This window comes from Notamacropus eugenii, chromosome 4, assembly GCF_028372415.1.
Source record: "Notamacropus eugenii isolate mMacEug1 chromosome 4, mMacEug1.pri_v2, whole genome shotgun sequence".
Classification (NCBI taxonomy): Eukaryota; Metazoa; Chordata; class Mammalia; order Diprotodontia; family Macropodidae; genus Notamacropus; species Notamacropus eugenii.
Genome location: NC_092875.1, coordinates 326,434,669 through 326,448,091, shown reverse-complemented (window position 1 = coordinate 326,448,091; position 13,423 = coordinate 326,434,669). Strand labels below are relative to the sequence as shown.

Here is a 13,423-nt window from a genome sequence, read left to right as displayed (position 1 = left end):
TAAACAGCGACAAAGGAATGTGTGGAAATTGCAGGGGGAAACTAATTGCTGTCAGAGTATGTTGACTGAGTATAGTACTAATTCCTTCCTCTAAAAAGAGAAGGGAAGCAGAGATTCTAATTAAGTGTTATAATTACCAGCAGCTGACTTCTCCCTGACTCAGCCATGGGAGAAAGAGATTGCCCTTGGGGCAGTAGGGATCATCTCACCCAACCTGGTAGGTAAGGCTCAGGACTCACTGGTCACAGACATTCTTGTCCCCATCTCACCTGTGACATTAACAAGACTAAATTGACTAGGAAGGGCCTTTCCTTTCAGAGCATTTGAAGAGAAAACATGGCTGATTCAAGATTCCCTCCCAGAACTCTGCACAAACAATCTCAGAAGTTTTCATATAGAGCCTGACCTCCATAAGAACTTGGATCCTGGAAAAGTGTCCGAAGGTCTATCGTCACCCCAACAGAGGGTCAGATTCTAATGCCAAGTATGTAAAAGTAAACACTTACATACAAGATAGTTTGAGAGACAAGGCACTAGCAGATTAGGGGATCAGGAAGGACTTCATGTAGATGGTAGTGCTTGACAAGATGATTTCAGAAAAACGTGGAAATGCTTATATGAACTGATGCACAGTGAAGTGAATAGAAGCAGGAGAACGTTTTACATAGTAAACAGCAATATTGTTTGGTGAACTATGAATGACTTGACTGTTCTCAGCAGTGCAGTGATCCAAGACAATCCCAAAGGACTAATGATGAAGCATACTACCTGCCTCCAGAGAAAGAACCGATACTGACTGAATACAGACTGAAGCATGCTATTTTTCACTCTTTCATTTTTTCTTTTATTCGAGTTTTTTTTGGTACAAAATGACTAACATGGAAATGTTTTACATAATTTTGCATGTATGACCTATTGCTGTTTTGTATTTTGTATTGTCTCATTGCTCTGATGTCACAGGGAGGGAAGGAGAGAATTTGAAACTCAAAACTTTAAAGAAAAATGCTTAAAAAATTGGGTTAAAAAGGTAGTGCTTGAGCTGAATCAGAGAGAGAGAGAGAGAGAGAGAGATGCTGCAAAGTACAAATGAGGAAGGAATGCAATCCAGGCATGGGGAATGGTCAGTGCAAAGGCAGAGAGATAGGAGATGGAGGGTTATGTCTGAGAACAAGCAAGAAGACCAGTTTGGCAAGATCTCAGAATGCAGAGGGGGAGAAATGTATAAGGAAGGAGGAAAGATAAATTGTCTGTTTTGCTTGAGGCTCTCTTCTTGATTCGACCCTATCTCCCAATTTAACCTACTTCCTCTTCGTTGTTCAACCCAGCTCCCACTTAAGAACTTTTTTTTTTGATCTCTTAGTCATTCCATTGTTTTGGCTTTTTTTTTTTCTAAAACCCAGCCTTGCCTGGTACAGATAAGCATGAGATTTATAAAGTTCTTCATTCTCCACTCTGCACTTCTATGTTTGAGCAATAATCTCTTGTAACACCTCAAAACTAGTAGTTAAATTTTAACATTCATTCCCCTCTCCTTTCCTAGGCTTTCTTTAACTAGGTATGTTACTTTGTTTTTTTACTGACCCTTAGAAACGGTGGAATTCCAAAGAGACAATTGTCTCTTCCTCTCGTTTGAGGATGAAAGTTTCTCAGTTCCTCCTTTGTCAAATGATATCCAAAGTCCCTTCCAGCTCTAAGTCTGAGATCCTGTGACTCTAAATAGGAGAACTTAGCCTTGAATCCAGGGCCTCAGGCTCTGAACACTACTCTTTCTGCACTGGGACATACTAACACTACTGTATCCTCCCAGTTGCTTGTAAGATCCTTCAGGAAAGGGACTATTTTGTAATTTAAAAATTTTTTGTTTTAATTTTTAGAATTTTGTCTTTGTATGCACAGTATTTACTAGTGGACTGGACGTAGTAGATCTGTAACAAATGCTGATGGATAGATGGATGGATGGATGGATGGATGGATAGATGGATGGATGGATGGATGGATGGATGGATGGATGGATGGATGGATAGATGGATGGATGGATGGATGGATGGATGGATGGATGGAAGGATGGATAGATGGATGGATGGATGAAGTTGCTGACTCCCAAAAGACTTTACACACTAGGTGTTATCCTGATGTTGCCCAGGGCTCAGACTTTATGTGCCAAATTGTTCTGGCTTGCATCTTTGCCACAAACATAGGAGTTTTGATGTCATTAGAAGTCAGCAAGTTGGTTTTCTTTTAGCCTTACTTTCAGGGAGATGTATGACAGCTCTGTTTGGCCATGCTGTAACTTTCCTGCCCTACAGAGAGTTGGTTACTTAGAGTCAAGAACATCAAAGGGGCTTGTAACTGACTGTAGAGTGACACCTCACTTATGCCCAGCAGTCTTCTGTCTGAAACAGTTAAAAACCAGAAAAGAAGGAGAAAAAAGACCTTTGAATAGCACAAATAGATTTTTACAAAGTCCATATACTAAGGTCAATGTGTTCAAACTTCTTCTATTGACATTATCCTTCAGACAAGATACCAACAAGTCTTGCAGTTTCTTTACTGGCCCACAGGTGAGTTTGTCAGGAAATGAGCAGACAGAAAAATGTGAACTAGTGGACACAAGAATTCAAACAATTGTATTTAGCAAAAGGACAAACAGCCCTGAACACACTTTAGTAGTGCAGTACAAAAGTTGAAAACCAAAGGTTCTTTACTGTAGCTTAAGATGAACTTGGTATTCTTGATTCAATTCAGCAAACAGCTATTATTCGCTTATTATGTGCAAGGCAATGTCAGGAAAAGACAAGCTCTGGCCGGTCCTATTAATCTACAAAGTCTTCACATGTGTTTTGGTCTGAGGAACCAACCTAGTTTGAAGAGCTCATTAGTTTGGCCTTGGGGTGACAAATTTTTCAACCAAAGCAATTTCTAAAAATAATCTTTTTGGCTGTGAAAGGACTGTGGCGTATATGTGTGCATGTGTGTGTATATGTGTGTGTGTGTGTGTATGTGTGTGTGTGATGTTGGAAGGAGGAGATAAAAGGTCTTTCAAATACAAAAATCAATATTTATAAATTGACCCTAAGTCATCAAAAAAAGGTTAAAAATTTAATGTCCTCAGTTTAAAAAAACGGGTAAGTGTGTGAAACATCCAGAAAGCTCTTGATACAAACCAGAATAATGATCTGAATCTAATAAAATGAAATAGGGATAAATGAAAGATCCTACTTTTGGTTTAAAAAATTAACATTAGAAGTATATCTGGGGGTATGCAAACATTGGAAGAGAAAAAATCTGAATGATTTAGTGTATTGCTCTATCAATATCAGGCAGCAGTGTGATAAGACAGTAAAAAATAGCTGTAGTAGCTTTGGTGTCTAGAATTGAGGAAAGCAGTAGTTGAACAATAGTTGATGTGGTTGGATTGCATCACCAGTATAGTATTCAATTCTAGGTGTTTAAGGAGGGTGGAATTTTAGGAGGGTACCAAGGTGGTGAGGGGACTGGAAACCATGCCATAAAGGATAAGTTGAAGAACTTGGGGATGTTTAACTCAGGATAGAGAAGACTAGAGGAAACAATAATAGCCATTTCCTGAAATTTAGAATCATAGATGTAGAGTTAGAAGGAAATCCCCAAAACCATCTAGTCCTACTCATTATTAATGAGTAGCCCTCTGCAGTTTTGAAAGGGTTCTTTGATATGTGGTCTGTATCCTGGCCATTTGCATTATTTTCCTTTGATCTAGAAAATGTATACATAGAACCACATTTCTTATTATCTCATATATGGGGTTTGTCCCTGGTGATAACCTGTGGATTCTGTATATTGTCACTATTCTGGTTCCAATATTTTTGGGCAACTTTATGATTTACTTATTTTATTATTTTGTTTATTTATGATTTATTAAAATGTAATATTCAAATTCTTAAATTATGTTTTTGAGAATCCAAATAATTCTTAAGTTATCTCTCTCTAGCCTTTTTTCAGGTTTTTGATATCACATGTTTTTCTGGTTTTGCTATCTTTTAACTTTGCTTTAATATGTCTTGATGTTGTTCAATGTTTAAATTCTGTTTTCCTCCATTCTTTTTTCAAGATACCCAACATATTACTAAAGTTTTCTAGCAGTTTCTATTTTCAGCTATCTGTTCAGCTCTTTTCTCTTCCTTCAATTCTTAGTGAGATCTTAGAGCTTGGTAATCATTCTATAGGCATTTCTGGGATTCCAGTTTTAGTTTTTGAAGTATTGTTCTTCTGTGGTTTACAGAATTAAACTGCAGAATTAGTAGAAGAGCTGGAATTACTTAGCTTGTAGCATTTCTTAGGCGTTGTCCTTTGCTTATTTTCTCAGTGTTTCTGCTGGTTTTCCCACCACTGTATCCATTGTGACTTAACTCTTAACCTTCCTCTTGTTGATGGATGGGAGGATTCTTACTGACTCTTTGCCAAGAGAGGATTCCACTATGGGTGGCGGGTGAAGGCTCACTGTGATTACTCCAACTGTAGTTGTTTAAAACCTTTTGTTTTTTTTTTCAGTTCAATAGGTTCTGTCACATGGGGACCAGACAAAACTAGCAACTATGATAGACTGAGGTAGCTGTGAAGGTCACTCCTCCTGCAGTTAGCTTCTAACTTTCTTTGGTTCAGTAGTGTAGAACATAGAGTGGGGTTGGGAGTGTGTAGTAGAGTATAGAGCAGCCTTTAGTCTTTGTTTACAAAAATATAACAACTTCCTTTTGGGATTACTTTAAGGGAGTTTCCTTTTGATAGTAGTTTTACTTTTAAAATATTTCTTACTCTTTTAGAGGCAGAGTTAAAGAACTGTCAGTGTCATTATCAAGGGATATTTATTCTATTGAATAATTCATCATTATTAAATAATTCCAAGCACCAAGGCACCGTACAAGAAAAGTAATAGGTGGCTCCTGCCCTTCAGGAACTCACAATTGAAAACAGACCAGGGTTACATGATGTACACTACACTTCAAAAATGTACTGGCACATTAAAATTGCAGAAAATATGAGTTACATTTCAGGAAAAGTCTGGGTTAAAAATCTGTATTTGTACTGGATTCATTAGGGAGGCATTAAACTTTTAGAGGCTACTCGCAAAGTTCGACAGCATGGCAGTTTATAGTAATCTAACATTTATAGCTGTAAAAGACTTCCAATACCAGCAGTAACGTTTCCATAATGCTTTAAAGTTCTCAAAGTGCTGTATGTATGTTATCTCATTTGATCCTCATAACAATCCCGTGGGGTAGTTGGAATTATTATCCCTATTTTACCAATGAAGAAACCTAAGCTGAGAGAGGTTAAATAATTTGCCTAGGGTCACACAACTACCAAGTGTGTGAAGTGGTGTTTGAATTCCAGTCCTCCCCACTCCAAGTCCAGCAGTCCTAGCTACCTCCTCATTTTTTCCCTTACCATTATTTTTATTTGTTTTCAACATTCACTTTTATAAGATTTTGAGTTCCAAATTTTTTTCTCCCTCCTCTCTCCTTCCCCTCCCAAAGATGGCAAGCAATTTGATATGGTCTATACATGTACAATCACATTAAACATATTTCCACATTAGTCATGTTGTAAAAGAAGAATCAAACCAAAAAAGGGAAAAACCATGAGAAAGAAAAAAAGAAAGCAGTATGCTTTGATCTGCATTCAGACTTTATACCTCTTTTTCTGGATGTGGATAGCATTTTTCATCATGAATCTTTTGGAGCTATCTTAGATCAATATATTGCTAGGAACACTAGCTACCTCCTTAGTGATCATTTAAGCCCCTCATTTTACAGATAAGGAAATTGAGACCCAGGGAAGGGATTTGGTCAAGACAACATGACTAACAAGTGGCAGAAGTGGGATTTCAGACCAGGTCCTCAGATTCCAAACCCAATGCTTTCCCCATTCACTGAAGAGTTTGCTAGGGTTTGAAAGGGTTGTTAAATTTCCCAAAGTGCCCAAGTTATTTTCAGTAGTAATTCACCAGCTAACAAGTTCTGACTGAAAAAGGACCTCATGACTACATAGAAATGCTAGTGTTTTAGGGTGGGAGTCTTACCTTAATCCCAGTTTTGCACATACATATTTTACCACTTCTTTCTCCCCGGTCAGCCTGAAAATAAGTATTATGTTTCTCACCCTGGCAGAGATATTTAATAATTGTTAACATGCAAAGTAACGCCCTGCAAGAGAGTAGTATTGGACCACCTTTAAGATATAATACCTGGCTGAGAAACTTCCATTTCCAAACCATCTTACTTCTGTTTCTGATGATGTTCCAGGGAGTTAGACTGTGCTATGTTACGCCGCCTGGAGAAGAGGATTCTGGTGGATCTCCCGAGCAAGGATGCGAGACAGGCCATGATCCGTCACTGGCTGCCTGCTGTGAGCAACAGCGGCGGCATAGAGCTCCATGCCGAACTGGAGTACAGCCTGTTGGGCCAGGTGACAGCCAACTTCTCCTATCCCTACCCTTACACAGTGAGCCCTGTTCTCTAAACCACTAAGTCCTAGCTTAGCACAGGAGCATAAGGAAATAAGATCAGCCTCTCTGGGGGCTTAAGTAAACAAGGCTATATATAGTTGGCTAGGGTCCTGCCAACATAGCCAAGTAAAGCTTGAAGAATAAGGTGAGGAAAATATTAAAGCAGAACCAGTATTGCCATCTCTGAGGGATTCTTGTACTAGGTAGAAGGCTGGATGAGATGATTCCTTCCAGTTCCAGGGAGTTTAAATCAAAGGGAAGGAATGATTTTGTTTAGTTGGGGGAGGGGAGGAGGCAAAGATCTCTTCCATGTTTGATTCCCTTTCAGATTTGGGTATGAGGGAAATGTCAGGTACTCAGGTTCAGCTCCTGATGTCCAAGCACTTCTGAGCACAGCTTGGGGACCCATGAGAGGTAGGAATGTCCCAGGTTACTTGACAAGGGAATTTCTGGAGATGATAGGTTGTCCTGGGCCCTCGTCTCCCTCTATATTACTTTTCTTGGTGATCTCATCAGCTCCCATGAGTTCACCTATTGTGTAGATGATTCTCAGATCTATTTGTCTAGCCCTGACCTCTCTCCTGACTTCCATTCCTGCCTCTACAACTGACTATTGGATATATTGAACCAAATGTCCCATCAGCATCTTAAATTCAACATGTCCAACCTGAATTCAATGTTTTGCCCCCTCAGTATCCCTACCCTGCCAACCCCTTTCCTCTTCCTAACTTCCCTAGTACTGGTGGAGAGTACCACCATCCTTCCAGTTACCCAGGCTGGAAACTGAGGAATCCCCCTCATCTCCTCACTCTCTCTCACCTTCCATATCCATTCATCCTGTTGTTTCTTCCTTCCTCTGACCCTGCCATTGCTCTGGTGCAGGCCCTCACTGTCTCCTGCCTGCACTATCACAATAACTTGCTGGTGGGTCTCCCTGTATCAGTCCTTCCTCCACTCGGCTGTCAGGGGTTCTTCCTTGAGCATAGACCTGATTATGTCACCCCCTGTCACTTCCAAAATCAAATATAAAATCATTTGTTTGGTTTTTAGAACTATTTGTAACCTGGCCCCTTCCTACATTTCCATTCTTCTTACACCTTGCTCCCCTTTATGATCTAATGACACTGGCCTCCTGGCTCTTCCTCACGTGTGTCCCTCCATCTCCAGACCCAGCATTTTTACTGGTTGTTCCTTGTGCCTAGAACACTCCCTGTCCTCCTCTCTATATCTCTAACTTCCTTCAAGTCAACTAAGTCTATCTTCTGCAAGAAGCCTTTCCCAAAATTCCTTAATTTCAGGGCCTCTCTTCTGTCTTTAATTTTATATATATATATAAATGTTTCATTTGTACATTGTTGTTTTTGTATTTTCTCTCTCATTTGACTGTTAACTTTGAGGGAAAGGGCTGTTTTTAGTTTTTGGATTTTGTCTTTCTTTGAATTCCCAGCATGTAGCACAGTGTCTTGCATATAGTAGGTGCTTAATAAATGTCTGTAGATTAACTGACTAGAGGAGATCCTCTTTGCAAAGCATCCTTTGGGGTCTTGGGATTGAAACAAAGCTCAGTATTTTTCGATGAAATAAGATAGTCCCTATCCTCAAGAAGTTTTCAGTGATACCTGTATATGAAAACTATGATAAAACTTAGTGAATGATTAAGTACACAGGAGAGAGGTTGAGTTGAGTAGTCTGAGAAATCCAAGGAAGGAAAATAATTTCTCTAGCTGGAAGGAGAAGAGAAAAATGTCATGGAGGAGATGGTACCTGGGCCTGACCTTGAAAAAGGATTTCAGCAGTGGAGATGGGACAGAGAGGTTTCTTCTTCAGGTTTGGAGAGCCCCAGTGACAAGTGTTACTTGTATACTAATCCCTGTGAAGCAGAGTTTTATGCAGAATAAGACAATTTAGTAGCTGCAGCCAATTAAGACTTAGGCGCCCCACCTCCCAAGTTTTATTGGCAATTTATCCTACCAGTGAGGGTGAGACAAAAATCCCTTGAGATATTAGGAAGTTGTTTAATGCCCTAATTCATCCACTTATCAAACCCTGACATTCATTATTCTCTTGCAAACCTTTGTAAATTCCTCAGAAGTATCAGCTGCAGGGAGATCTTCTGAATACATAAAAAGTATGAACAGAGGGAAAATCAGGGACCTGCTCGACACACGTATAACAGGGAGCATCCAGGAAAATGGACTTATATGGCTGGTGAACTAATGACTTGTTTTGTTATTACTTCAGGAGACTGAAGGCTACTCTGGCTCAGACATCAAGCTAGTCTGTAAGGAAGCAGCCATGCGACCTGTGAGAAAAATCTTTAATGCTCTTGAAAATCTCCAATCAGGTAGATGAGAAGCTTGATGAAGACAATATAGTCGTGTTTTAATGCTTCCTAGTCTAACACTTGCCAGCAGGTAGAGCCTGGCCATTGGCCCTGGTCTACGCTTGCGACTTGTTGAGCGGTCTGGGATGGGGCTCTGGACTCCTTGCACATTTTTTTAGTATCTTGTTTGGGATCATGTTTGCTTTCAAATGACAAATACCCGAAGGCCCAGAGTTTTCCTTTGAGCTATCCATTTAAGGCACTCTATGAATATTACATAATGTTTTGATAAAGCTACATTTGGGTCACCTTTGGGTTGGGATTTCAGAGACTAGACACAATCTCACATTAAGAATCTCTTTTCCTCCTCTATTTACTTCAGCTTCCCTGCATTAACCATTAAGTGTGCTACATTATGTATGTATCACATTGATAGAAGGCCTGTTAGCATTTTGACAGCATTGATCAACAGCAGGTCAATTATTGTTGTTCTGTTTTTGTCTAGAGAACAGCAATTTACATGCCATCCGGCTGGACACGGTGACTACTGCAGACTTTCTAGATGTGATGGCTCACACCAAACCTTCTGTCAAGAATTTGATTCAGAAATACTCAGCCTGGCAAAGCGATTATGAATCCGTCTGAATGTACTCTTGCCCCTTCCCCACAATCTCCGGTTAAAGGGGTTCTCACTCCCAATTTTATAAGTGGGACACATTGACTGACTCTAGAAGTGAAAAGAATTCATTCATTTATTGGAAAAGGTCTTACTTCAGAAAACTTGAGTTTGGTGTTTTCATTGAAAATCTGAGATGCCTTTTACATTTTATATGATAAATAACAAGATAATTGTGAAATCCAGTTATATGCGTGTAATATTGTTTCTCTTCTACAATGCAGTGGAGATGTCCTCTCAATTTCTTTGTATAAAACTTTGGTGAACAATTTCCCACATTTGTTTTCTCTCTTTAAAAAAAAATTATTTAATAGTATTTTTTCCAATTATATATAATGACAATTTTTAGTATTCATTTTTTGGAAAGATGTTGAGTTCCAGATTTTTCTCCCTCCCCATCCCCTTCCTGAAGACAGAAGGCAATGTGATATAGGTTATACACCCACATAAGTTTTGTATGTGATCCAGTATCTTTCTTTTGAGGGGAGAAGTGCCAAATTAAAAAATTATATTGTTACCACACAGGTGATCTTAGGAGGAGTCTGCTGAAAGCTGAGTCTGAGAGCTCAGCTGGCAGTTGACATTTTAGTGAGTAAAAAGAAAATGAACACTAAAGGAATCAGCCAATACTTATTAAGTGCTTAAAATGTGCCAGGCCCTCTGCTAAGCTTTGGGAGTACAAATATAGGCAAAAACACTGTCCCTCCAAAATCTCCCATTCTAATGGGGAAGACATGATTATAGATAACTATGTACATACAAAATATATACAGAGTGTATTTACATGAATATGTATACATTTGGTATTTATATAATACATATTATATAGTATATACATAGAAAATGTAGACAGACTAGACAGAGGAGGGCTGGGGGAAGAAGAGTGGGAGGGAGAGAAAAGCTTATTGCAGAACATGGCATTTGAGCTGAGCCCTGAAGGAAGCCCGAGGCACAAGGAGAAAGGCAGGAGAGGCACTGAATCAAGAGCTGGAGTGTTGTGTCCAAGGACTGACAAGGAAGCCAGTATAGCTGGGCTGTAGAATGGACAGACCGAAGTGGAGAGGAAGAAGACTGTAAGTCGAGGAAGTGACCAGGTTGTCAGAGCCTTTAATGTGGGGGAAAAGGACTTTTTATATTTGAACCTGGAGGTCATGGGGAAGGGGATACATGGTAAGAACTGTGTTTTAGGAAACTCACAACTCTCCAACCCATCCTCCACCAAGCTGCCAAGGAGGGAGACTTGAGGCCGGGAGAAAAATTAGAAAAGTTATTGCAGTGGTCCTGGGTAGAGGTGAGATGAGGGTCTAGAATAGACCAAGGCACCTTTTTGGATGGGGAGGAGACATATAGAGAAGAGATGGTGAAAAGGTAGAAATAGCAAGGTTTGACAACAAGTTAGAAAAGTGGGGCCAAAATGAGGAGTTAAAGATGACATATAGGTTTTAAGCCTGGCTGACTGGGAAGGCAGTCATATTCTTTATAGTAATAGAGAAGATGGAGGGGAATGAGAGGAAGGTGTCTGTATAGAAATAACAAGTTTTATTTTGGACATAGAATTTTTTTTTGGCAAGGTAGTTGGGGTTAGGTGACTTACCCAAGGTCATACAGCTAATAACTATCAAGTGTTTGAGGTTGGATTTGAACTCAGGTCCTCCTAACTCCAGGGTTGATGCTCTATCCACTACACCATCTAGCTGCCCCTGGTCATATAGAGTTTGAAATGCCTTAGTCACATCCAGGTCTAGCATCTTCGAAGCTTTTGGTGATGACCTCCAATCCCTCAACCCCTCAACCTCTTCTAGGGTTCTACCTCTATCTCCCCTACACTAGCCATTCTCTCCTCATTTCCACCATCTCAACACATAGATAAGCCAGTCCAAATCTAAGTGTCCTCTTCTCTGGAGTCCCTGGCCCCCTTATGATATCACTGATTGTACCCTGCCAGGCTGCAGCCTTGGATGACTCCCACCACCTTCCACCTTGGCCCCTACACATGTATTTCTGAATGTAGGTGAAGAAAATCACAAACTGTTCTGACCAGGTGCACTACAGATTTATGATATACAACCTCAGCTGGGTCCTCACTGCTACCAGGCAGGTCTTCTAAATATGTCTTATCAACTCACTATCTCACTCTCCATAGTGGCTCTCCCAAACCTCTTCAAATCTCCTGTGCCTCTTCCTTCCCCCAACCCCTGGGATGAGAACCATGCCTCAGATTTTACAGAAAAAAATTGAGGCCATTTGTCATCCACTCCCTCTTCTCCCCTTTTCTTCATCTCCTATCACTCAAGTGCCTTCTGCCAGCATCTTCTCTTTCACCCGTCTCATGTGAAGAGATAGTCTTGCTCCTTACCAAGGCTCACCCCTTCACCTGCAAAAGCAATATATTCCTTTCCATCTCCTCCAGAGGATTGTCCCCTCTGTCATCCCACTCTCTCACTTATTTTATTCTCTCCCTGTGTACTGATTTCTTCCCTTCTACCTATGTCTCTCTCATCCTGAAAAGAAAAAAATCCTGATGTGATCTTTCCATCTCTGCTATGATCCTATATCTCTTTCACCCTTTATAATCAAACTTCTTGAAAAGGCTGTCTATGACAGATGCTTCCATTTTCTTTCCTCTCACTTCTTAAACCCTTAAAATCTGGTGTCTGCCCTCATCATTCCATGGAAACGTCTCTCTCCAAAGTTAACAATATTTTTTCATTGTCAAAGCCTTTTCTCAGTTTTCATTCTTGACTTCTCTGTAGCCATTGATACTGTTGATTAGCCTCTTCTCCTTGATACTTTCTTCTCTATAGGTTTTTAGAACACAATTCTCTCTTGGTTCCCTTATTATACTCCTTAGTCTCCTTTGCTAGCAGGGTATGTCCTCCAACTGGAGGTGTCCCACAGGACTCTCTCCTGGGCCTTCTTTTTCCTCTATGCTCCTTCACTTGGTGATCAGATCAACTCACATAGATTTAATTATCATCTCTATGTTGATGATTTCTACCCACTTAATCTCTCTGTTGACCTCTCCAAAATGCCTTACAGACACCTTAAACTAGATGTCTAGTAGACATCTTAAACTCAGCATTTCCAAAACTGAGTTCATTTTTTTCCTCTAAACCTTGTCCTGCCTAGTCCCCCAGTTTCCTTGTTACTGCTTGAGGGTAACACCATACTCCCAAAGCCCTAGGCTTGCAACCTTGGCATCATCCTTGACTTCTCACTGTCTTATCCCTCCAGATCCAATCTGTTGCCAAGATAATCCAATTTCATCTTTGCAACACCTCTCAAATATGCCTCCTCTCCTCTGATATTGCCACTTCCCTGGCAAAGGCCCTCATCATCTCATATTTGAATCATTGCAATAACTTGTTGGTGGGTCTGCCTGCCTCAAGCGTCTCCCCACCCAGTCCATCCACCATTCAGCCTCCAAAATGATTTTCCTAAAGCACAGGTCTGTCCTTGTCACTCCCCTACTCAGTAAAATTCAGTAGCCCCCATCACCTTCAAGATGAACTATAGAACCCTCTGCTTGACATTCAAAGTTCTTCATACCCTCCCCCTTACAGTCTTCTTACACCTTCTCCCCAACATGTACTTTTCAGTCTCCTGAAACCTACCTCCTTGCTGTGCATGGACACTCCAGCTCTTGGTTCCAGGCATTTTCTCAGGCTGTATCTTATGCCTGGAATTCTCACCTTCTTCATCTTACCTACTGGCTTCTCTGTCTTCCTTTGAGTACCCTCCTAATTATAGTGCCTTCACTTTCTAAATTATTTAATTTAGATAGAATTATATATATTTTATATGAATTATTTAATTTATAAATAATAATTTAAATTATTTTCTATTTTTCTTGGAGCTTGTTTGTACATATTTGTTTGTTGTTCCCTCCATTAGACTATGAGCTTCTTGAGAGCCAGAACTATCTTTTGCCTTAGTTTCC

At 40.1% G+C, this 13,423-nt stretch overlaps 1 protein-coding gene across 11 annotated transcripts in view; it reads left to right on the top strand.

Annotated features, from left to right (window-relative positions):
- KATNAL2 (katanin catalytic subunit A1 like 2) overlaps window positions 1-9,756 on the top strand; it is a 187,362-nt gene extending 177,606 nt beyond the window's left edge. For all 11 annotated transcript variants that reach the window (XM_072605207.1, XM_072605203.1, XM_072605196.1 and 8 more), the window contains 3 exons: window positions 6,282-6,444; window positions 8,726-8,828; window positions 9,313-9,756. In XM_072605207.1, the coding sequence (XP_072461308.1) occupies window positions 6,282-6,444; window positions 8,726-8,828; window positions 9,313-9,452 (406 nt within the window). In that variant the 3' untranslated portion in view covers window positions 9,453-9,756. The remainder of the gene's footprint in view (window positions 1-6,281; window positions 6,445-8,725; window positions 8,829-9,312) is intronic.
- Window positions 9,757-13,423: the final 3,667 nt, after the last annotated feature.